This window comes from Mus musculus, chromosome 1 (genome assembly GCF_000001635.26).
Source record: "Mus musculus strain C57BL/6J chromosome 1, GRCm38.p6 C57BL/6J".
Taxonomy (NCBI): Eukaryota; Metazoa; Chordata; class Mammalia; order Rodentia; family Muridae; genus Mus; species Mus musculus.
Window position 1 is genome coordinate 123,326,172 of NC_000067.6, and position 26,681 is coordinate 123,352,852.

A 26,681-nucleotide genomic window follows, 5' to 3' on the forward strand; every position below is an offset into this window, starting at 1 on the left:
GGAACAGGGATAGTTTGACCACCTGATGGGGTTGTGAAACTTTATGATTTCTCTGATGCCTATAAGAAACAATTCCCCATTCTGCTTTGTAGCTAGAGCTCTCAAAAAAAGCCCCTGATATGCTGCTGCCCTTTGTTTGTTTCCCTGTGGCATTAATAATTCTTTCAATATCTTAGCAAAGACAACAAGCCTCATCAGTGCCCTCCTACTTGGTGGTCTTGGATATAATTCTGATTCTGGTTCCCTCAGAAAGGTGCCTGAGATTTGGCAACTTGAACAAGTTTCCAGAAGCAGCTAAGCACTTAACTAGACAAAGGAATTGAAGCTCCTTTGAATTTTATATTTGCTTACTAACAGTCAGGAGAATAGTAAAAGATAGCTCTTCACGAGGTATCATTTATTCCACAGTTTAACCCAACTTAAGGAAGAATGCTGTGAATTCAGAACTGAGTTGAAAATTGTGACAGAGACTCAGAGACATCACAAACTGACTTAATTTTCTAGTCCTGTTTTTGATGCACTGCACAATAGCACTGAGAAATTATTTTAACCCCTCTGAATTTTGATTCACTTTTATCAGAGAGCAATGCTTTTGATCTCACATGCTTGAGTTTATGGGGCAAATAGCCCACATTAGGAACCAAGGTGGGTTTCATTGCTTCAGAGCTATGGGCTGGAAGGAATTCTGCTTTCTCACACTAAACTTATGTCAAATGGGTTAAATGAAATTGTGCTAGGATCACCAGGCACACAAATATCAATGAGGATATTTGAAAGAGAAACTTGTGTTATTCATTCTGAATCCGACTGCTAAAACAATGGATGAGAGAAACTGGGGCTCAGGATTTCATAATGGAGAAGAAAAAAACCTAGAAATAGCCAGAGGAGGGACTTGTCTTCCAGAAGAGTTCATTCAGAGTTAAGAACTTGTTAAAATACTTTGTAGGATGATACTGAAACCCAGATGATGACAGCTCAAATTCAGCCCTTTAGAACCAGTTTGCCCTGTCTTTGAGCTAAGTCTTGTGTGTGTTTGTGTGTGTTTTCTTGATATGTTTATGCTGTGTGTGCAGGTGAACGGAGGACAGAAGACTACACTAGATATTGTTTCTTGAGTCCCACTGGGTTTGAGATAAAGTGCCTGCTCATTCTCCTTTGTGTATGGCATACTAACCAGTCCAGGAACTTCTGGGTTTTGCCAGTCTCCACTTCCTATATCTGCACAGAAGCTCTGGGATTACAGAGATGTGCCACTGTGTCTAACTTTATGTAGGTTCCATGGAGGTCTTCTCATGTATGTGGAGTGGCCAAATGAGCCATGAGAAGTGTTGTACCATTTTTATTAAAATTTTTTTCTCCTAAAAATTGCTATAATTTTGCAAAATGAATTCAACTTTTGTTAACAGATTTGATTAGAGGTAACACATATCATACTCTGTCAGCAGTTAACCATGGGAGGCAATGCAAGTTTATATGTCTGTCCTGATTCTAAACTCCAAAATGTGTCTTCTGGATGTTTAACAGAGAAAATAGGAGAGATTTTTATGTTCACATGTTTCATCAACAAACATGCTTTTGGCTTAGAATGACTCTAGCAGTAGGGCTCCTAGAACCAAGGTTGAGAATGGACCTCCAAGGAATATAGTCATGGCTATTTGAACATAAGTTCACAAGTAGGGATGAATTTTATTTATATCCAGATTAATGTGTGTGGAGGCCAGAAGTCAGCACTAGGTATCTTCCTCCTCTGTCTCTCTACAGCTTAGTTGCTGAGAAAAGGTCTCATAGTTTTCCCTAGTGTTTAATCATCCAACAAGGCCAGATGACTAGCAAGCAACAAATATGCTCCCTAGCCCTCAGATGACAAATTTGAAAGTCCAGCTCAGCTCTTTACCTGGGTGCTGGAGATCCAACATTGACCCTTGACCTTTCAATGTTGGTACTTTTGATTCCCCCCAGCTCTCGCAAAACATGCTAATATTATAATACATCTTTCCTCTTGACATTATAAATTCACTCAGGCAACTCCTAACATAACTCAGATGTAGGTTGAGCTTGCCTTAACTTATGGAAGTAAAATCAATAGATTATTCTCAAAAATATCTGGGACTATAAATTCAAATATAGTATTGTGACTGAGAGAGGGTAAACATGACTTTACAACAATACAGAGCTGCCGTGACCATAGGTGTTTCCGTTGACTATTGCTTTGCTGTATCCTGTCTACTTCTTAGACACATTAGTGTGGATGAGTTACAAATGTTATAACAACTCAGTTTCTTTATGGATTGTCTGTGAATACTGAAATCTGAGGCCATGTTGAGATTGCTTGCTAGTATATGTAGGACACTTAGCATATGTTTGGCATTTTGTGTACATTTTAACTGGAAAGAGTTGATTCAAATCTTCAAAGAAATCACAGTTTCAATTGAAAATGGTGACCTATATGGAAAGCAGGCAGAGGCAAGCGGTTCCCTGTGAGTTTGAGGTCAGCTTGCTCTATGTTAGTATTGACCCTGCCTGAGCTACTGAATGGGATCCTACCTCAAAATACCATATCACATCCTATCAACATAACATAGAATGAAACAAAACAAAACATAACGTAACATATGTTTTTTAAGAGAAAGGAAGTAAGAAATCATACTTTTATTTCCATGCTATCTCCTCATTTCATAATATGCCCAGTAATAAACTGTTAGGGAAAGCAAACTTTCCCCCTTAAAAGTAGGTGCTTTGTCCACAGCTGGTATATAATTTTGAAAAGCAATCCTAGGGTATGAGAGTGGAAGTTGGGAGGAATAAAAGGAGGAGGGAGGAGAGGAATGTGCAACTGAGGTCACTGGGATTCAAGAAGTCTTCCCAGAATGACAAATCACATAGGCAGGAGACACAATAGCTACCTGCTGCTGGCTTCCAGTAACTGGGTTTCAATGGTGGATTTGGACCTGCCTATATTTCCTGTGCCTAGATATCTTCTTTTCTCTTAGAGAATTCCCAAACCAGGACGTAGAGGTCAGTCATCACACTTAAGAGGTTAGACCACACTTAAGAAAGGCTGGTTGTTACAAGAGGAAAAGGTTGTCAGGCCATATGTGGAGGGACAGAGAATAGCTCATCCATGATTCTGAAATAGAAGCTGTATGCCTTCAGGACCCAAGAAACATGGCAGAAACTCATTTATAGATAACTTTATTTAAAATCTCTCTCTCTCGTGCTCTCTCTCTCTCTCTCCCTCTCTCTCTCTCTCTCTCTCTCTCTCTCTCTCTCTCTCTCTCTCTCACACACACACACACACACACACTCCTGCTTTGCTGTAGGTGCTCCACATACATGAATGTTCTTACAAAAACAACAAGAGAGTATAAATCAACTCAAACTGGAATTTAAATGCTGTTGTAGGATTCACTATGAATACCTGGACTCTCCACAAGAGGAACAAGTGTTCTTGACACGTGAAGCATTTCTCTATCTTGTAACTCCCATTTTAAAGCCATCATCTGGTGAGAAATTGCTCAAATAGTTCTCTACCTGCTAGAGACCAATGCCTAAATCTCACCTGAAGGGCAATTGTGAGGAGCGGGTGTGGCGGCAGTCCCAAGGCGCCAGGGACTGCAGCTAAGTCATATGACTTGCACCTGACTTCCTCATATAAGCCACAAACATCTTGAGAGCTGCGCAGGTGTACCAGGATACTGGTGAATCCATTTTGGTGGAGATATGCCCCTGCTGCCCTAATTAGCTGAAGCTGCGTGCCTGGTGAGGTGGTGTGGCCTGCTGTGCGTGGATGTGAACTGAGAGTATAAAAGAGTGAGAGGTCCAGGGTTAGAGGGAGGATTATTATTCAAGAGAGGAGTATTATTATTGGGAGATATAAACAAGGGAGATATAAACAAGGGAGATATAAACAAGGGAGATATAAACAAGAAGAAACAGGACTGAATAAACGTGTGCAGAAGGATCCTGTTACAGCTTCATTCTTCCTGGCCAGTTGAGCGCGCAATAGGCAATGGCTTGAATCATTCTCCTATGGTATCCAACCAGTTCTTAAGCCTCCTCATTCTCATAACTCTATAACCATCACCTTTAATGAGAATAACTGTGTGAACTGGAAGCCAAAGTTCATGTTTTGAACTGCATCCCCATCCTTTCACACCATAGAGAACAACCATCCTTTCATACCATAGAGAACAACAGAGCAACAGAACCTCCTTTATGTAATTTGAAAGTGAAATGTTTCCAATTCTAAGAAGGGGCAAAGTGTCCACACTTTGGTCTTCCTTCTTCTACAGTTTCATGTGTTTTGCAAATTTTATCTTATATCTCGGGTATACTAAGTTTCTGGGCTAATATCCACTTATTAGTGAGTACATATCATTTGAGTTCTTTTGTGATTCTGTTACCTCACTCAGGATGATGCCCTCCAGGTCCATCCATTTGCCTAGGAATTTCATAAATTCATTCTTTTTAATAGCTGAGTAGTACTCCATTGTGTAAATGTACCACATTTTTTGTATCCATTCCTCTGTTGAGGGGCATCTGGGTTCTTTCCAGCTTCTGGCTATTATAAATAAGGCTGCTATGAACATAGTGGAGCATGTGTCCTTCTTACCAGTTGGGACATCTTCTGGATATATGCCCAGGAGAGGTATTGCGGGATCCTCCGGTAGTACTAGCTGAGACAAAAGGATGGACCATCTAGAGACTGCCATATCCAGGGATCCATCCCATAATTAGCCTCCAAACAATGACACCATTGCATACACTAGCAAGCATTGGCTGAAAGGACCCTGATATAGCTGTCTCTTGTGAGACTAAGCCGGGGCCTAGCAAACACCTAAGTAGATGCTCACAGTCAGCTATTGGATGGATCACAGGGCCCCCAATGGAGGAGCTAGAGAAAGTATCCAAGGAGCTAAAGAGATCTGCAACCCTGTAGGTGCAACAACATTATGAACTAACCAGTATCCCGGAGCTCTTGACTCTAGCTGCATATGTATCACTGGAAAGAGAGGCCCATTGGACACGCAAACTTTATATGCCCCAGTACAGGGGAACACTAGGGCCAAAAAATGGGAATGGGTGGGTAGGGAAGTGGGGGGGAGGTTATGGGGGACTTTTGGGATAGCATTGGAAATGTAATTGAGGAAAAAACGTAATAAAAATATATTTAAAAAAAAAGAAAGTGAAATGTTCCCTACACGTTCACATATTTGATCACTTGGTCTCAGCTGGCAGTGCTGTTTGGGGGTGAGGAGGATGGAACCTTTAGGAGGTGGGACCTTGCTTGAAGAAGTACAGCAGTAGTGGGCAGATTTGGGGATTTATAACCTGGCCTCTCTCTGCTTGTTCTCTCTCTGTTTTCCCAGCAGCCAGCCAGGCCTAAATTCTCCTGAAGCTATACCTTTCCTGCCAGCTGTATCAGGAATCTTAAAATAAACCTTCCTTCCCTAAGTTGCATTTGGTTGTGATAATTTATCCTGGCAATGCCAAGAGCCATTAATAAGCTATTTCTTGGTCCTTATTTACTGAGTACGTAATGCTCTCAATGAGAGTAGGAAAAACAAATTTGCTTTCAAAGGAATTTCAAAGGTTATGTGTTCCTTTCTGAGTTAATACTCCTGAAGACTCTCACCATAGAAAATGTAAGTCTGACTTGAAACTTTATTTTAATATGGAGAAATTATCATGGAGGAAGCTTGGCATTGAAGTCTCAGGAAACCTTCAGAATTTTGAATATGCAGAAAAACATTGGGATGCATCTGAGGCAAGAGTGTAAATGTCCTATCCTGTTCTACAATCCCACCATGTAGAGGAGAAGACACCTGTGAGCATTTCTTTTGTGTGACATGTCCCAGTCATGAAAGCCCCCAAAATCCCAGAGAAGACAACTCTCCATTTTCCTACTAAACATATTTTCATGTGAGATCCATCGGTGTTGTGACGTGAATGTGGTCCCAGACAAGTGACTTTCACATTACAAACTGTATTAAATAAATCAAAAAATAGATAAACATTGATAATAACCATAAACAAGAGAAATGATGGACAGGAAAAGGTAAACACTTTTTAAATGTTACTCAAATAGACATTCAATAAAACCACATCTTTCAGACAACATAATTTTTTTGCATCATAAAAATCTCTAGTGGTTGAATTCTAAAATATTGATTAAAAAGCTTCAGTTGGACTTCAAATCAGCCTAAAAAGAAATTTCCATCTTAATAAAATAGGCAAAACTTTCCTTGGAAACATTACAACCTATTTTGTTAAAAAATGTGTTCACTATCCTTTGAAAAAGACCTAAAATGTGTCTTTCTGGAGAGGGCATCTTTCCCTTATTAAATTGAATCTAATGGAGCAGTGAAGACACAATCCCAAAGCACTGAAGAAAAAAGAGGGAGAACCAGCTTTCAAGTCCACACCTTAGAATCCCAGGCTGTGCAGTTGATAAAGCCTAGGGTGGCTGAAGAAATTCTTTACTTTAAAATTTTCTTCCTGGTTTTCAGAGGACAGAGAAACCCAGCTTTCCCAAAGATCAGATTTAGGCTGTGAATAGACATTAGACCACTGGGATTTTTCTGAGCATCGGACTTTGGTTTCAGACTTTGCAACATCTTCTGGAAGATCTGTTATATGGACTGAAAACACACCCAACTTCAGTCACCATAGCTCTCTGCCCTCTCATGACTGAAACTTCACACAGTTAAGTTTAATTTCCATTCTCAGTTACTAATTGCTCCAAACTGACACATTGTAGGATTTGGTACCCCGTGTCCTGTCCATTTAAATGCAATACCACGTATTGCTGTTTGTGTTCTGGGGGTGAGGGGCAATGAATAAAAATGACTTCTTTTAATTCTTATAGTAAGGGCTTAGTTTAACAGCAATAGATGCATTGAGCAGGCATGGAATGCTGAGTAGACTCTGGGGAAAAATGAATTCTTATTTCTGCTTTTATAATGAAAATGAGAATTGACTTTACTGCACTGAGAGTTTGAAGTAAAAGGTTTGAGTGTTTAAAAAAGCCTTCTCCACCAAGAGAGCAATATGCCACTCAGTGGCATTGCATTTGTTTAACAAAATTTCTTTATCAGAAACTATAATTTAATATTTAATATCTAATTTACATGTGACAAGATATCATATTCAAAAAAGTAAACTGCAACTAGAAAACTATTAACCACTAGAAACAATACCAAACATAACCCAAACATTTATAGGAAAGCAATTGCTAGAATCTGAACTGGAAACAAAAGGGTCTCATCATATTTGGCTCAATAAAGAAGCATCCATTGCAGCCTGTAAAAGAGTAGCCACTGTAATTCATTAAAGTTTACCCTTTGTAGCATGAGTAACATATAAAGATAGACTCACTGTCTGCATATGCACACGTGCGTGTATATATATATTTATATTATACTGTGAGACAAACACTCGTGTGTGTTGATTTAAAAGTATTCTATCTACTGACAACTGCCTGAACTTTGGAAGGTGCTGAAATCCATATTTCTACATAGCCTTGACTCATTTAATAATTCCTTTTTAAAAACAGAACTTTATGTAAAATACTCTGCTTTTTGTTTATTAACTGAATATTTTCTTAAGCATAATAATAGACAATGAGAGAATTGCACTTATTATAAAGATACATTAACATGTTAGATTGCAGCTCAGCCATCAAAGATCAGGGACTGTGGTACTGATGGTACGTTATGCACTTTATGCAAAGGTGATCATGACCATTGAAATCAAAGTGAGGGTAACTAGTCACAGAACAAAAGGGGATAACAGAAGGAAACATGCACTATTCCTACTTTAATGTGAAACTAATTTTTTTTCCCCCAGGAAACCAACCCTTGCAACTTCCCTTTACAATGAAACACCTTCTGCACCCTTGGCAGCACAGTAGTGTGGATGTCTGTCTCCAAGGTCTAGTTCACTGTCTGAGTGTGCTGTTCCAGGTTTATCTCCTCAAGCTGCCCTTAGAATTCTGGAGCGTCTACAACAAGACAGTCTCTTGGTTCAGTTTCATTGAGCCTCAATATTCCCTTCAGCTCTGTATAAGTGTAGTCCATTATTCATCTTCTTCTGGTTCCTGTGGCAGCACAGATACCTCTTCCTTTAGACAATCACTGAAGAATCTGAGAATTGTGCTGTAAAAATGATGCTTGCTCTTGTCTGAAATGTGATATCCTTCATCTGGATAGACCTATGACATTGAAGATAAATGAGAAACTAAGTTACTGTTGGGTTGAACTAGGGTCTATTCAGGCTATACTTAACAGCTGCCTCTTTCATTCTCTGTCCTCACAGCTGGAATAAGAGAAATGCCAGAGACCCTCCTGCAACTTCCTGCAAATCTCTAATAGTCTCTTCCACAAATGAAGTTGCTAAGTTCTCTAAGCAATCAGGAGTTAAATCTGGCATGATGGACATTTGTTAGCTGTAAGGCTGAATCTTTCCCATTTTTTCTTGCAACATAGAAATCAAAACCAGCCTGATTTCAAGAAAGTACTATAGGATACTCATCATCCATACAGCATGGGGCCTCAACACCCTTTATCTGAAACCTGTATTAAGGGTCTTTACTTAGAATATGAACCTTTATCACAACCTTAGCTTGTGGTTTGAGTAAGAATATATATATATGAATGCTTAATCACCAAGGACTGGCATCATTTGAAAGGATTAGAAGGATTAGGAGCTTGGAGTGGGTGTGGTTTTGTGGAAGGAAGTATGTTACTTAAGGTGGGGTTTGTGTTTCAAAAGCACATGTCAGGCCCAATCAGTCTCTCTCTTTCTGTTGCCTGCCATTCTCCATCAATGGAAGAGTTAATCGTTTATAACCTGAGCCTATAGTTGAGATTTCTTCATTGTGTTATAACCTGCTGTACTGCTGTTTCTACTAATGTATTTTTAAATTCCTTGATTTATAACTTTCTTTTTCCTGCTACTATAAACCTCTGTAAAACTGCTTCTACATTGGAGAGCCTGGAATAGGGTAACCTAAATGTTCCCATGCCATGGTCACTAACATCTTGGCTCAAGAACAAACAATCTCTTATTTTCTTTCAGTTAAGAGATACATTTTTCCATAACCAATGGGAAATTTTCTGCCATATGACTCAGATGCTACCAGATGACATTCTTAAACTTTTGTTAGGGGCAGCTTGATGCTTTTACAACCCAAAGATTTATCCAGTGCTCACAGATACATTAGCTCACACACAGAATAGAAAATAGCTCTCAAGAGAGGGAAGACAGCCCCAGAAACTTGTTGCCTGATTCCAACCACTTCAAATATTCACACCTTTCTGCAATCATTGAAGTTCTAGTTAGTGAATCAGCCTTACAGAAGGTTTAGTAGAAGATGCTGTTTCTTTCAGGAACTTTTGTTTACCAAGATGCACATACACAAAAATAATTATTTAAATTAGGGTTTGTTCTCCAAAAGAGTAGACTCTTCCATGCTCATACTTGACTAAACATACAGCTTCTTCTGGAATACATGGTCCAGACATATCTTTTCTTGAAGTAATTTCTTGAGAAAGTTTGCAATTATACATTACTTTTTCATGTCTATTAAAAATATCCATAAATCTTTTGATCATTTTTACAACCAAGGGGAAATACTGCCATAGGATAGGTCCCAAGAAGTTGAAATGCAAAGTGCAAAAGAAGCAGTATTTCCTATCTCTGAAGGAAGTTAGGATCCTTTCTCTTGCCTGGAGGGCATGTCAGAAGGCAGAAAAATTCTAGTAAGAGAGGGCTCAGAGATATAAAATGTGAACTCTTAAAAGATATTTCCTCGAAAAGATAGCCCCTGGGCATTGTGACTTCACACAGGGCCTTCTGGGAACTGGTTTTCCTGTGACATTTTTCCCTCAAGATTATTAGTCAGCCAACAAGGTGCAGATGTGGTTGAAACTAGCCTAGCCATGGCTCACACCAGCTGGGTTCTTTGGGTTGTCCCTATGATTTTGGTTTTGCCCCTCTCGAGAGTTGTGGAGTCCTGAGGACTTCTAACCAGGTTTCAAAGGATACCCTGAAAGGTAAGTTTGTCTATGGCTAGTTTAATTCCTATAACCAACCTCAAGTTTAATGCCTAAAGCTGAGAAAATGTAGCCAGTGGAGAATGCAGAGGTAGGAGATACAAGAAATTCAGAAAGCTTGGTGAAGAAAGAGGCAGTTTACAGAGCCAGTCTGAGAAATCAGACATGTGGACTCTATCAAGAAAGGACAGAGGGCCATGTCATTACATTCTCTGAATGATGAACATGATGTTATAATATTTGATATTATTTGCCCTGCTGCTGCCCTCAAGCTTCCACACATTCATGCACATGTGAGTGTACTCAGATACTTACACACAAATACATACATGCTCATAAACATACACATGCTCACACAGGCACACACATAGGTGTTGGCCAACACATACACATTTTTAAATGAGTTGTATTGCTTTTCCCTGAGCTCTTGTAGTATGATACTTCCTTGCCACAGAGGCAAAGCCATTTGTGCAACTTCGGCCTCCAAAATCCCGAGCCAAAATCACCCTTTCATGGCTTCAGTTGCTTATCCCAAGTATCTGATAAGGTGATATAAAGCTAAGAATTAGTACTCATTTTTCTGGAGTGGTGGCTTACCTGCAGAGTGTAATTCACCCCAGCTTTTATCAGATGCTTGATCAATTCTGCTGAATGCTGGAAATGAACTTTTGCTGCAAAATATTAAATTATGATATTTGAAAGAAATGAATCTGTTAGCACCAGAAACGCTCAATAGCTTTTTCAAAGAAAGGAAGTGCTCTACACACATTGTATACTTGGAAGAAAGACCTGCTGGTGATTCTAACTAGAGATCTGCCAAGTGCCATAGGAAATTTTTTATTTTTCAGTATAAATCAGAGCACCAACGTAAGAGCCGTTACCAAGGTGAATTTAATCATCCAAAGGCATTCTGTTTGTGTGTGTATGTTTGCGTGGGTGCCTGTGTGTATAGCTAAGTATACGTGCATTTGTGAGTGTGTGTGGAAGTAAAGACCCACTTTACGTGAGATTCCTCAGGTGCTTTCCACTTTTATTTGAGACATGGTCTCTCACTGGCCTAGGGTTTTCAGAAATAAGATAAACTACCTGGACAGCAAGCTTCATTTTTCCACTTGTCTCTGCCTAGCACCTTGCCCACACAGGGATTATATGCATCAATCATCATTCCTGTACTTTAAATTGTATTTAGGTTCTAGGGGCTGAAACCTGATCCTCTGATTGGTGAGCTACCTCCTCCAATCTATATGAGGTCATTTAGATATAGTTTGTGTGAGATAACTTATCCTAGTAATTAACTATGTATTTGGTATTTAATAAGTATTGGAGATAATTTATGTCTTCCCTGAAATCAATGCAGTGAAATATCTTCATATACATACTTGAAGATTTTGAGAATCTAGACTCATCTTGACACTGACACTCTGCATTGTTATTTCAAATTAGAAATCCACAACAGTGAAATTGCTCAGCAGAAAAGGGTGCTTGGTCAGAAGCCTGATGACCTGAAATAAATTAATGGAATCCATCTATGGTGGACAGAGAGAACTGACTTCCAAAAGTTGCCCTCTGACTCCAAACACATGCCTTCACAAGCATGTACACACATACATACACAAACAATGAAGAAATATACAGATGAATGTAATTACAAATTCATATTAGAACTAAATTCCTGTGTTGAGAAGATAGAGTGCATTGCTCATTATTCAATGTTAAATATTTGATGCAGAGAAAACTGCTTTCTCTCTTTTCCTTCCACGTTCCTTCTGTCTGAATGTAAGGCTCTGGAGCTTTGGAATACATATCTCAGGAGTTCTGTATTTAGTAACAGTTTTGTCTGAGCTAGTTATGAAACCTTGTGCCTGCCACTCAAATATTTCTGTGCTGTAGTTTGCTTGTATCCTGCCTAAGCCATTCCTTTCACTCTGTACATATCTTCAGATTTCCATAAATAACTTTAAGCTAACATTTTATATCTCTCTTTGTCAAACCAGGGCAGTCTTATCAGTGGACTGAGTCTCCCTAGGCTCTCATCATATGGTGCAGAATAATCTTTCTATGCAGCAGAGGATAAACAGTCCAAATAGTCATTTATTTTAAATATAGGCAAGATATTTCTGAACAATTTTCTATTATAATTAATACGGAAAATAACCAATTCTAAATAACTATAAATTTCTTGGTTTGCATATGTGACTATGAATGTAGGTTTATGTGGGCAATTATTGATGTAGAATAATCTCTTATATAACTCTTGTGGGTTTTGTAGAGAAGATATATGGGAAAGAGTCCATCATGTGTGTATTTGGGCATGGCTGAAAAGATAGACATGGAAATGAGCTGTTGTGGAGGGTGTGAGCAAAGGGAAGGTATGAGGAATGAGAGAGAGAGAGAGACAGAGAGACAGAGAGACAGAAAGAGAGACAGAGAGAGAGACAGAGAGAGACAGAGAGAGACCGAAACAGAGAGAGACAGATACACAAGACAGAAACAGTGGCAGAGATAGAGAAAGACGGAGACAGAGACAGAGACACAAGACAGAAACAGTGACAGAGATAGATAGATAGATAGATAGATTGATAGATAGATAGATAGATAGATAGATAGAGACACGATAAACACAAATGTATAATGTAAGAATATGAATTTATATAGAGATAGAGCACAACCTTCCATGTCAATTTTTGCCTTTCACCTTGTTTGAGGCAGAGTCTCTTGTTTGCTGCTGGACACACCCAGCAGCTGGTTAGTGAGCTTACAGGGCTTTTTCTGTCTCCACCTACAGTCTCAGCAGCATTATGATCCCAGGTGTACCACTGTATCTGACTTTACTTGGATTCTGTGAATCCAAGCTCTTGTCCTCACTAAACCGTCTCTCCAGCCCCCCAAACAACTTTTCAGCTGATTACTCTCTGCTTGGTTTTCAATGCAAAGTCTGTTGTTTGCTATTTGTTTCCTTCAAAGGACTAAATGGGACAATAAAGTTGAACTGAACTAGTGAATGAGTTTGTCATTTTTTTCTAGTCAAGAATATCAGCATAAAAATGTCATTGAACATCAGGTTTCCTATGGACTGAGTGGTGAGTGTGGAAATGTGTACATCTATATACAAGCAAGGATGGTGCCTCTCTGAACCTTTGTATAGAATCAGCTATGTGAAATGCCTGACTTGAAATTGAATCAAATAAGAAATACGATTTACAGTAATACCTGCAACTTAGTAAGGGAGTTTTAAATAGTATTAAAATCTTCTAGGGTGCTGCCTAGAGATAATTAACTTTAAATATAATTTGTTCACTTTGCTTAGGGTTTAGTGCAGGGGATAAAAGCTGCAGTAGCCACAAAAAAAATCCCCATGGAAAGTTCAACTTTTCTCACTAGTTATTTCTCTAATATACTAGTTAGGAAAGTAGTAACTCCTTAGGGCAGCATTTTTGGGCAGAACAAATAAGACATTAAGTGTTCTTAGTACATGTTCTGACACACACTTAAATAATAAGTGACTTTTCTGACTACTGTTGACATATGTGGATGGTCTTAGTACTTTGACATCTTTTGTAAGCATGATGCTCTTCATTGCCATGCATCAAACAATGATGTTACTACCTAAATTATTTCATGAACACATTTTTACAATTTATAATAATTGTAGATTTTCAGAAGAGTTGCCAAGAGAACAGAGTTCCTTTGTAGGCTGAACCAGGTTTGCTTACTTGCTTTTCCTTCCTTCCTTCCTTCCTTCCTTCCTTCCTTCCTTCCTTCCTTCCTTCCTTCCTCCCTTCTTCCTTCCTCCTCTCTCTCTCTCTCTCTCTCTCTCTCTCTCCCTTCCTTCCTTCCTTCCTCCTTTCTTTTCCTTCCTTCCTTCCTTCCTTCCTTCCTTCCTTCCTTCCTTCTTCCTTCCTTCTCTCTCTCTCTCTCTCTCTCTCTCTCTCTCTCTCTCTCTCTCTCTCTCTCTCCCTTCCTTCCTTCCTTCCTTCCTTCCTTCCTCCTTTCTCTTCCTTCCTTCCTTCCTTCCTTCCTTTCTTTCTTTCTTTCTTTCTTTCTTTCTTTCTTTCTTTCTTTTCTCTCTTTCTTTTCTTTATACATATTACATTGCTATGAGAGGCTTGTTCCACAATGAAACAGAAGGATTTGGGAACCAGCCATGAGCTGCTTCATGTGGAGTCCACCATTGTTTTCCTGTGTCTGGTTTTTATTTCAGGTGGTTTGCCAGGTTAACACATGGCTTTTAGCTCAAAGCTCCTGAACCTAATTTTAACTAAAAGACACACATATACACACTTATATGCAAACATGAAGCCACACACCTGCACACCCAGACATACTCAAACCAAATAGACCACTTGCTTACCTGCTTCCATATCCTAAACGCCCTCCAGGTCATGTTTTCCTCCCTGCAGTTGCTCTTCTTATAACCCTGCTACTTTTATTATATTCTCTCTCTCTCTCTCTCTCTCTCTCTCTCTCTCTCTCTCTCTGTGTGTGTGTGTGTGTGTGTGTGTGTGTGTCTGTCTCTCTGTCTCTGTCTCTCTCCTGTCTCTTTCTGCCCTGATTTAACCACTTTTTCACATTAAATTATTTTGTTCCCTAGTCAACACTATTTCTCATGTGATCTTTGGTTGCAACTGACCACTGGCTGCTGTATGTAAGATTGGAAGATTACATTTAAAGTCTCACTGTCACAATAGAGAGTGGTATTGGGTAGCACTACCTTATTTTCTTTCTGCTTCCTGTTAGAACTCTCATCGTCCATGCCACTTCCTGTACTCTTGTTCAACAGCTTTATATAACCACCTGGAAACAAGTCCTACATCTAAGATGTGTCCCTTTGTAAAGTGACAGCTGCCCTCAGAAAGGAGAAGCAAATACAATACTTACTATCAGCAGTTCCGTGAATTATTAATAAATTTTCTTCTTTTAAACCATGAATGTTATGCAGTACACTGGATGCCTGCAAGAAAAACACAAGTATTTGTATATGTAGAGATATCTGAATGGAAGGAATTCAACTTAGTCCTTGTAACAAAAATGCCTTTTGCCTTTTATTATTGTTTTTTTTTTTTTTTTTTTTTTTTTTTTTTGTATCAGTCTACCTGGTAAGTGCTTTCTTCCTTTGATGGCATGCCAAGGTACCGTTCAGAGAAAGCTGAGGCTGTGACACAGGAAGAAAAAAATCTGAATGAGCAAAACATATCCTGTTTCATTATTTATTTATGCCTTTCAAATGTAATTGTCACGCTCCAGTAAAATCAATTGCATAAAGGAGGTGATAACTCACAACAGACTTTAATAACACATGATAAATGAGCTCAATTGAGTTTCTCTGCATTGGGATTTTCTTGTCTACCAATCAATACCTTATATTAGATCTGTCTGTAGGACATACTCACCATACAACTTCATGTCTGAGATGGGTGCAACCACGGCTCCACATTTGAAAAACTTCTCATCTGATTTTAAGATCATTGATGCAATATAGCCCCCATATCCCTGAGCAAAAGAAAAAAAAATAATATCTATATAATAATGATTCTTGGCAATATTTCTACCTTTTGATCACTGTTTAATAATGCACATGTTCCAATATCTCAAAATGTAAAAAAGAATGCAAAAAAGATCTCTGTGTACATATAAAGATCTAATAGCTGTTTAAAAACTTATACAACAGGTTATTTTAATAACTGAGTAAAATATGAAATTAATTATGTATCACAAAATATCATGATTTTACACCATGTATCCTAGAATTGCTCCAAATAATTTAAAACAAGGGAAATGAAGTACTCTTTGTATATTATTTTAAGGCAACTTCATGTGTATTCAAGTAGAAAAATTAAGAATAATGATGCTTGTGTACATTTAGGAAAGAAAAGTAAAACATTTAAAATACAGACTACAACTTTATACTCTACTAGAAATTTCTTGCAGGGGCTTAGGACCTATCATTCCAATGTTTGACTCTAAGAATGCAGAATCTGATGCATGGGGGTGAATAAACCTTTTTGGCATAAGGATGATTTCAGACGATAATTCTGAGTAATTATACACTGGGGCCACCCGATAGCTTATATGGTAAAGTGTTTTATGTGCAAGCATGATGTATGAAAATTGATCTTCCATAACCCAAGTTTATAAAACTAAAACGGTGGCCATGGTGGTACACATTAGCGTCCTGGTGTTGGGAGGTGGAAGTGGGTGAAGACCTGGTACTAAGGACCATCCCAGCAACCTGGGGGCTGGCTGGCCAGTGAGTTTAGCTTACTTGGTGAGTTCTACTACAGTTAGAGACCTTGCCTCAAAAATCAAGATAGATGGTGTCCAAGGAATGACAGTTGTGACTGACATCTCGTTTCTGCATGTAGTTACACATTTGCAAATATATGCACCTCTTCACACACAAACATATACATTTAACACATATACAAAGAGAAAAAAATCTGTCAGACATAAAACAGACAGGATTTGTGTGGTTGTAATACATTTATATCTATAGGGAAACCCGTGGATAAGCATATCTTCCCTCTGCCCCAGAAAGAAAAGATGCCTAAATTCTTAAACTCTCACCAGTGGATAAGGCGCCTAGTAAGTAGGAAAAGAGAATGGGGAAAAAGGAATAGGGAAGAAGTAAGACAGAAGACACAGATAAATCTGAGAGAAGAGGGATGAGGAGCCTGAGGGAAAGGAAGTAGAAGAGGAAGAAAAGGAATAGAGGAGATGGGGTGGTGAAGAAGCAAACTTATTTATTTTTAAAAAGCAATTAAGCTGTTTACTGGGGTGCAGGGGTGGTATGAGGAGTGTGCAGGAATTGAAGAAGGTCAGCAGAATTCATAGGATGGGAACAAAATCTTGATCAGTAGGCACAATATGAGATAGTGAACTTATAATGTGCTGAAGTTTGATTCCTGCCAAAGGCACAGATTTTAGCTGTTCTTTCCACAAAAGCAAAACAAACAAACAAGGAGAAAGTGTATAATGATGTCCCTTCTCAGGGCTCCATTACAGCAATCACTTTGCCAGATAGACATGTGACATTGTGTAGTGGTATATAGACCTTAAATATACATGACAGTATCATTCAGGAACACAAAACAAAACAAAAAACAAACACAGAAAAAAAAAAAACAAAAGAAAAAAAAAACCTTAGAAACCTTTCTATAATAAATGGTGTAATTCAGTAATTAAGTAGATTGGAAGGTTGGGGTTTTGTTTGTTTATTTGTTTGTTTCTGTTTTTAATTTTTTTTCCCACAAGTATCTCTCTAGCCTAAGCTGGACTCTGCCTCCTGCCTCAGAATCTTGTGAGGTACGATTCAGGTATGCTAGGATCTTTCATTTTAAACAAACTTTAAGAGGAATGTCTGTTATATTTTTGGACACTGATTTCTTATTATATTTTAATTTTGATGTGTTTATTTGCAAACACATATGCATGTCCCTGTACTGGATCATGTGGAAGTCAGATGACAATTTTCCAGACTCACTTATTTGCTTCCAATGGTAGGTCCCAGGGATTAAACTCAGGGCATCAGGCTTTTTGGCATGCATTTTTGTCTGCTGAGCCATCTTGCCAGCTGCTGTTCATTTTAAATTATAAATTTTTACGGTATACTAATAGAGATGCCTTGCAGAAATTTTTTTCCCACTAGAATTCCCTAGATTCTTGGAACAAGACAGGAAAAAAACAAAGAGCAAGAGGAAACAAGCCAGTCCATCTAAGGAGATTCTCGGGCAGGGAGGAAGCCCCTCCTACAGTTCTCTTCCTAAGGTCAGGTGTACACACACTCTGCTTCCTGCTTCATGGGGAGCTGTGCTTCACCACTTTTTAAATATGAAAACTTGGGATATAATGAAGCTAAGTAATCTTTAAGACTTAATGATAGTGAAAGCCGTGGAATTTAAAAATCAAATCCAAAATGGGGGTTTAATTTGATTTATTTTGGAATAATAACTTCTGCTTTTTAAAGGAGAAATCAACCCTGGCAGAAATTAGAATAAATTAAGTCTTAATTGCTCACCATCCTCTCAATCATTTCATGTTTATTCACTGAGGTAAAAGTTGAGCCTGAACTAGCTTTTGGAAAACAGAATTAGTGGAAGGCTGAGCTTAATGTTTGAAATATATTGTCCTTTAGGCAGACTCTGAGTTTATGGCTCCTCATACTGACCCACAGAAAATTAAAGATGGTGTGCACTTTATTCAACAGCTCAGGTTACTTTGCTCATTCTTGGCCAGGGTTTGTTTTTCCATTATCAACATTCTTCCACTCACTGAAACTTTATATTTGCAACTTTCACTTGCCAGTCATCCTAGCTTCATGCATAAAATACCAATCAATTTGTTATTAATTTGCAATTTCATTAAACAGACCTGTAACACCAAAATGTTTCCTCAGAGTTTTCCTACTTCATAAAAGTGATGTAAAAATCTAAATTTAATTGACAGACGCACTTGGAGGAGGATAGATGAGGATGTGCAGTGTTGGATTGATCAGGACATATGCTTTCATGGATGGGCTTTGATGCAATCTTTAAATGATATTGTAACTATACTTATAAAAGGGAGAGTAACAAGAAAAGTTTAAAAAAGGACATATAAATGTGAAATTCTACATAATATCACTTGTAACACATCATGATTATAAATATATGGTTTTTAATTTTTAAATTAATTTATATTTATACTCCATATTCCATTCCTCACCCCCCAAACACCCTTACGACTGCTACACATCCCACACCTCCTCCCCATCCCACCCCCAGTCTTCACATGGATACCCCCACCCCACCCCACCGCACCTGACCTCTAAACTCTCTGGGGCCTCCGGTCTCTTGAGGGATAGGTGCATCATCTCTGAATGAACACAGACCCAGAAGTCCTCTACTGTATGTGTGTTGGGAGCCTCAAATCAACTAGTGTATGCTGTCTGTTTGGTGGTCCAGTGATTGAGAGATCTCGGGGGTCCAGATTAATTGCGACTACTGATCCTTGAATAGGATCATCCTCTCCTCAGCTTTTTAAAAGCCTTCCTTAATTCAACAACAGGGGTAGAGCAGCTTCTGTCCATTGGTTGGGTACAAATATCTGCATCTAACTCTTTCAGCTGCTTGTTGGGTCTTTCGGAGGGCAGTCATAACCAAACAGCACAATCAAAAAATGGGGTGTAGGACTAAACCGAGAATTCAAAACTGAAGAATCCTGAATGGCTGAGAAGAAATGTTCAAAGTCTTTAGTGATCAGAGAAAGGCAAATCAAAATGAACCTGAGATTCTACCTTTCACCAATCAGAATAGCTAAGATCAAAACCTCAGGTGACAACACATATTGGTGAGGATGTGAAGAAAGAAGAACACTCCTCCATTTCTGGTAGAATTGCAAACTGGTACAACCACTCTTGAAATCAATCTGGAAGTTCCTCAGAAAATTGGAAATAGATCTGTCTGAAGAACCAGCTATATCACTCTTGGGAATATACCCAAAAGATGTCCCACCATACCTCAGGGGTTTATGTTCCACTATGTTCATCGTGGCCTTATTTGTGATAGCAAGAAGTTGAAAACAACATAAATGTCCCACGACAGAAGAATGGATACTGTAAATGTGGTTCATTTACACAATGGGATACCACTCAGCTATTAAGAATGAGGACATTAGTGTTGCAGGCAAATGGAAGAATCTAGAAAATATCATTCTGAGTTACCCAAAAGCATATGCATTGTATGTACTCATATGTGGATATTAGCAAAACAAAAAAGCAAAAAACAAACAAACAAACAAAAAAATACTTAAAATAGAGTTCACTGAACTCAAAAAGGTCAATAAGCTGAAGTGCCCAAGTGAGGAAGTCTCAGTCCTATTTGGGAAAGAGAAGAAAGCAGTCACAAATGGGTAGGGAAGGAGGAACCTGGGAGGAAAAGTGGACTGGTTGAGGAGTGGAGAGGAGAGGGGAACTTGATCTGGTATTGGGTGAGGGAAAAGGACTGAAGCCCTGAGGGCCAGCAGAACGAATAGAAAGAGGCAACCCCAGGAAATAGAAGGTTGGAGGGAGCCTTCAGAAAGCACCGGAGACCTGGGAGGTAAGAGACTCTCAGGAATCAAAGGGAAGGACCTTCGATGAAATGCCCTAGAGTAGGGAGAGGAAACTTATAGAGCCCACCTCCAGCAGGAAAACCAGGTATCAAATGAGGGATAGGGTTGCCATTCCCAGTCACATCTCTGAGCCATAATTGTTCCTGTCTGAAAGAATTACAGGGATGGAAATGGAGAGGAGCCTGAGGAAAAAATGTCCAGTGACAGGCCCAAAGAGGGATCCAGCTCAAAGGGAGGTCCCAAGGCCTGGGGCTATTATTGAGGCTATGGAGTGGTCATAAACATATGTTTTTAAAAGAGTATGTAATTCTGAGATAGGAAACTTCGTGATAGAGATTCAGGAACCCTTAGAGGAGAAGAGTGAAGATGAATGTTGATACAACTATGATTAGAGATGAAGGAAAAGACACTTTTCTGAACTGATTTAAAGAATAAAAGGGAAGGAAAAACACGTGTTCAACACTCAGCCAAGTTTTACTTCAGGCACAACTACACACAAACACACACACACACACACACACACACACACACACACACACACACACAGTGTGAGGGGGAGGGAATCAAAGACAGACTGCTGCAGTTAAAAAGTGGTGTACTCAATCCTGGAAATAAAGTTTCTCTGCAAAAGCCAAAACATTTGCATGTATGGCATGGGATGGACTCTTTTCTCCTGTAGAAAGGGCTGGTTTTAGCTATTATGGGACACTGGCGTTTGCCACAAGAGTGCCAGTCCACTGTTGCCCCTAGAAATCTGAAAATCGTACTGAGTAGTTTTCCTGAAACAGGGGCATCCAACCTTTGTTTTGTAGAGAGAAGGAAGAACAAGAAAGTCTGCCATTTTAAACATTTAAAAGTTCATTGATTGTCTTAGACCCTGTTTACCCTGTCTATCTGCCTGTATGGAATCTATTCGACTATAGGTCCTCAATAGGATCAAATTATTACATGTATTCATGACATTCTTAAATAGTAAGGGAAAATACATGTTTAAAATGGTATTTCAAAATTAACACAATCTTCTCACCATGTGTCTCTGGATGGAATCTGTTACTTTACTTTGCTATAGTTTCTCCCATTTTTATTTATGTGTATGCGTAAGATGTGTGTGTATGCATATACGTGGTTGTTTGTGTGTTAGTTCAGTTGCTCTCATGACACCATGCATGTACTCAGATAAGAGAACAATTTCAAGTGTCCATCTTCCCACTTCTGGTTATCACTGAGTCAGCCAGGCAGACTCTTTGCAATTCTCTGGGAATTTTCCAGCCTCTACCTGCAATGTCAGTGTAGGAGCAATGGAGTTTCAGATGTGGCATACTGTATCCAGCTTTAAGTGGGTTTCAATTCACATTCCCATGCTTATGTAGCATAATCTGTGCTCACTGAGCCTTCTCCTAGCTCTGATTTTACACATTGTTTTCACAAACTCCAGAAATGGCATGATCTGGTTTCACACTTAGATTTTCTTCAGTTAGAAAGAGCCCAAACCATAAATATTGGTTTCCTTTCTGTAAGTCAAGCTTAGTATATTTTATAGTCACTCTTATCTCTAACCAGGAGACCATTCCTGAGAAGCCATTCTCCTAGATTCTTGCTGTTTGGTCTCATGCCAGCTAGGGGGAGTTTTATGCTTCACCTTCTCCTGGAAGGAAAGTGCAGCAGGTAAAGATGCAAGCCTAATAAGCTAAGTTCAATCCAGAGTCCCTGAAACCCACTCAAAGGAAGAGAGAACTGACTCTAATGAAGTGATTCTCTGACTCTGCAATGTACCGTGCATTGCACAATTGTGTACATGAATTTATATACAATTACACACACACACCAATAATCAATTTAAATATATAAAAGATAGATGATAGTGATAGATAAACAAATAGGTGATAGATGAATAGATAGATAGATAGATAGATAGATAGATAGATAGAGAGATAGAGAGATAGAGAGATAGAGAGAGAGATAGTTAAACTGGTGTCATCACCCAACTTTGGCTGTATTACATGATATGATAATGTACTGCTTATCTTTCATTTATTTCTCTATAGTAACTAGAAATTCAATAATATGGGTTTTTTGTGTTTTACTATTAGTACACTTAACTCTTTTAAAAATTGTTTTATTTTTAAATTTGTGTTGGTTTGGTGGGAGAGTGTAGTGCATATGAGTTCAGATGCCTACAGAGGGCGGAAGAGGACATCAGATTTCTTTCAGACAGAGTTACAAGCAATTGTGTGCCCACTGATATGGATTCTGAGAATGGAACTTAGGTCCTTTGCAGGAGAATTATCTATTCTTTTATTTTTAATATATTTTTATTAGATATTTGCATTTCAAATGCTATCCCATGTATGTAACAGAGGATGGCCTAGTTGGCCATTAAGGAGAGGAGAGGCCCTTGGTCTTGCAAAGCATCTCTTCTTAACTGTTGAGACATCCTTCTTTCTTTCCTACAATTCAGAACCATTTTCATTCAGAACTTTTGTGACCCTTTCACAACTAAGAATGTTTAAAAATAAAATAAAAAATATGATTACATATTTAGGTGAGGTGGGGTTAGGTTCTAGTGGTTATAATTTAAACTAACTCAGTTTGGTTCCAAGCCTCAAGTTTAATTACTGAGTAAAAACACATGGTCATTTAAAATGTAAACACAGAGCTGCGAAGATCTTTCCATCATTCTAACAAGATAGTTAGGAAATAAGAGAAAAGTTGTCATTCATAGGGACACTAAGGTAAACAAGTTACACATAATGCCTATACTACTGTTTTTATGTATACGCGTGTACATGCATATATATGTATGTGTATGCATATAAAATAATATTCTAATGTAGGGGACAAAAGAAGAGTTATAAAACAGATAAAGGTTGTTTTTTGTTTTTTTTGTTTGTTTGTTTGTTTGTTTGGTTTGGTTTTATAAGACAGGATTTCTCTGTGTAGCCCTGGCTGTTCTGGAACTCACTCTGTAGAACAGGCTGGCCTTGAATTCAGAGATCCGCCTGCCTCTGCCTCCCGAGTGCTGGGATTAAATGTGTGCGCCACCACCATGCCCCCCCGCCCTTGGCATGAAGGTTGTTTCTTATAGATATTTTATTTATCCTCAAATGAATATATTGTAAAATTGCTTAATAAAAATTTTAATTATAAACATTTAACTGATGAGCTGACACAAGATGAAGGAAAAAATCATTTCTCTGTAAGCTTGGGAGGGAGGATTCAGAAACCCAACCCTGTCAACATCTTGCTTTTTGTACCACTGTCCTTCAGAATTGTGACAGAATGCTTGGCTGGTGTGCACAAGGGCCTAGTGTCAGTACCCAATGCCAGGGAAAGAGAATGAGAAAGATGAAGTTTTTCTTTTGTTCTCTTATGTTTTTCTTCTCTGTCTATGCTGATTATTCAATCCAGGGCCTCATATATGCTGCTCAGCAGATATACCACTGAGCTACAGCAGCAGCATAGTGTTAAATTTACATACATACATATATATATGTGTGTGTGTGTATACACATACATATGTGTATACACCTATGTGTAATATATACATGGATATCTGATGCATATATATGTATATGTAATATGTATATATTATATAATCCATATATATGTATATATATTATACACAGAGATAACCAGAATCTCAACAAACAATAAAGCTATAATTCACCAGAATACAGATGCATCCAGAACTTTCCTGAGCTTTAAAATTATCCAGTGAGGCTCAGGACTCAAAGTGAGGGACCTTAGATGAAATGCCCAACAGTGGGGGCTGACAACTTGTAGAATCCATCTCCAGTAGAAAGATGGGGTATCAAGTGGAGGGATGGGGTTGCCATTCCACAGTCAAAAACTCTGACCCAAAATTGTTTCTGTTTAAAAGAACTGTAGGGACAAAAATTGAGAAGAGACTGAGGTAAAGGAGGTTACCTAGAGACTAGAGCAATTTGGCTCCAAGGCCTGACACTATTACAGATACTGTGGTGACATAACAAACAGGAGCCTAGCATTGCTGCCCTCTGAGGGGCCCAACAAGCCACTGAAAGGATCAGATGCAGATACTTACACCCAACCAATGGATAGAAGCCAGGGAACCCTGTAGTTGAATTAGGGAAAGGCTGGAAGAAGCTAAGTAGGAGGGAAATGCCATAGGAAAGCCAGCAGTCTGAAAAAACCCTGGAGAGATTTGAGGCTCCTAGGGGTGGGAAGGTCTGGTGGGGTGGGGTGGTGGTTGGGGGGATGGGGATATCTTCTTGGAGATGAGGGGGATGGGATGAGGAACAGCCAGAGGGCAGACCTGGAGTGGGATAATGACTGGAGTGTAAAAAATGAATAATAATAATAATAATAATAATAATAATAATAATAATAATAATGAAAAGAAAAAGAAAAAAGAAAAATATCCCGTGGAAACTGCTATAGGAAGAGGAGAGCTAGCTCCTATAGTGGGATGTGCTAGCATATCTTTCCAGATACTAGAAACCAAATAAATTAGTACATAAGTTTATGACTAGGAACACCATGACGGACAAGTCTAACTAAATGGAATGCATTTGATACCAACACATTTAGGCACAAGTAATATTTCAAAATCAGTTCTTCCTAAATTGTTAATAAACTGATATGTCATTTAACTTCTGTTGTTCAGTCAATGAACAGATCACAACTCTATTACAATTAAGGAAAAAAAAAAAAACAGAAGTAGTCCCACCCTGCTTTCCTACAGAATAAAATATTTAAAAAAAACTTCAGAGAGAACAAAAAGTTGGGATTGAAGACATCGTACTAAATTTTAACAACTGTGCTAGTGGGAGAGACCCTGGGGAGTAACTCAAAGGGGTACTGAGAATGAAATATTTGCACTTGAAATGCAGCGTGCTAAAAATGAAAAACAAAACTAAACAAACAAACAGAAAACCTTAGGTATTTAACTTGCAATCAAAGTGTTAATGCATTTTTGAAATTAGGAAATAATGATAAGTGCAGAAATTGGTGAAGCAGCAAACAACAGGAAATAGAAGAAAGGACGATGATGCTTTTCTAATTGTTCACAGATTGAAAACAAAGAGAACAAAGAGATAGTAAAAAAAAAAATAGTTCAACAAGAAGAAAGAGCTCAAAGTTGGAGCAGGTTTGCTCTCCCACCCACTTCCATCTGCTTCCTTCAGAGCACAGGGCTCAGCCAAAGGAGGGAGAGGCCATGTGAGTGTGAGGCCTGCTGCTGTCTCCAGTGGGGCTGTCTCCTGCTCCTCACTGATGTTCTTTAAAAGCTACAGAAATCCAGAACAGGCACTTCCCAAATCACACTAACAGGAAAGGGAAGAATCCCAGACAGGCGAACAAGGCTAATGATACCAGTAATTCATAGGTTGAGGCAGGAGGATCACTGCTTGGTCTAACACAGGCTACAGAGGGAGACTACATCTCAAAAAGCAAAACATAGCAAAACAAACAAGAAACATTAAGGAATAGTAGCGAATGGAATAGAGCAATATTTACAGTTTCTTTTAGATGCTACACTTAAATATTAATGCAACGCTGTACGTGTGGGTCTCTCTGTGTGTTTGTGTCTGTATGTGTGTTTGTGTGTGTATATGTATGTGTGTGTTCATAGTTGCATAGGTGTGCCTGTGTATGTGCATGTGTGTCTGTCTGTTTGTGTGTATATGTATCTGTGTGTATATGTGATGTGTCTGTGTGTGTGTATGTATATGTGGATATATGCATTATCTGTGTCTTTCTCTCTGTTAGTATGTGTCTGTGTGTGTCTGTGTGTATGTACCTGTGTGTGTGTATGTGTATCTGTGTGTGGACTTATACTTGCATGTCTATTGTGCATGTACCCATGTGTGTGTGTGTGTGTGTGTGTGTGTGTGTGTGTTTAATCAAGAAGTCAAGGTTCACTGTTGTCCTCTGCTCTGCCCTACAGGGATTGTTAATGAACTTGCAACTCACTGATAGAGCCATGCTAGCTGGTCAAGAAGTTTCCAAATCTTTCTGTCATTTACAATCATATTGGATCATATGGTATCTCAGAAACATTCGCAACATTGTACCTCAAGCTCTTTTCCCAGTGAGTCATGACCCCAGTCTTTATTCTTAGCTGTTTCTCCCTTTTACTGTTCATTTCTAATACCAGACATCAACTGCATGCTTGAGAAGTAACCTTCCAAATAATTGACAGAATGGATACTATATGAATTATGCTGTTTTACAGGGCAATGCATAAAATCAAAATACAGTGAATAGTGAAATGTACATATATTTATAATATATATATATATATATATATATATATATAGGTGTGTCAAGATTTCTATTTACCTTTCCAAAAATGCTTAATCTTTTGGAGTCAATATATGGCTGTTTCAGTAAATATCTGAAAGAATAAAAAAATTTACATATAGTTATACTATCTTGAGTCAATTACATACCTGAATTTATAATTCACAGACAGAGAGACATATACAAACACTCCTCAAAAATGTATAAATGTTTGACTGGGGACTGAGGTGATGGCTCAGTGGACACAATTGTGAGAAT

The 26,681-nt window shown here is 38.6% G+C and overlaps 1 protein-coding gene across 4 annotated transcripts in view; it reads right to left on the reverse strand.

Annotated features, from left to right (window-relative positions):
- Window positions 1–5,966: 5,966 nt before the first annotated feature.
- Window positions 5,967–26,681, reverse strand: part of Dpp10 (dipeptidylpeptidase 10) — a 1,513,678-nt gene continuing 1,492,963 nt past the window's right edge. For all 4 annotated transcript variants that reach the window (XM_006529626.4, NM_199021.3, XM_006529627.4 and 1 more), the window contains exons 21-26: window positions 26,463–26,517; window positions 15,446–15,545; window positions 15,149–15,207; window positions 14,934–15,006; window positions 10,653–10,726; window positions 5,967–8,212 (exon numbers count right to left, since the gene is read on the reverse strand). In XM_006529626.4, coding sequence (XP_006529689.1) covers window positions 8,078–8,212; window positions 10,653–10,726; window positions 14,934–15,006; window positions 15,149–15,207; window positions 15,446–15,545; window positions 26,463–26,517 — 496 coding nt within the window. In that variant the 3' untranslated portion in view covers window positions 5,967–8,077. The remainder of the gene's footprint in view (window positions 8,213–10,652; window positions 10,727–14,933; window positions 15,007–15,148; window positions 15,208–15,445; window positions 15,546–26,462; window positions 26,518–26,681) is intronic.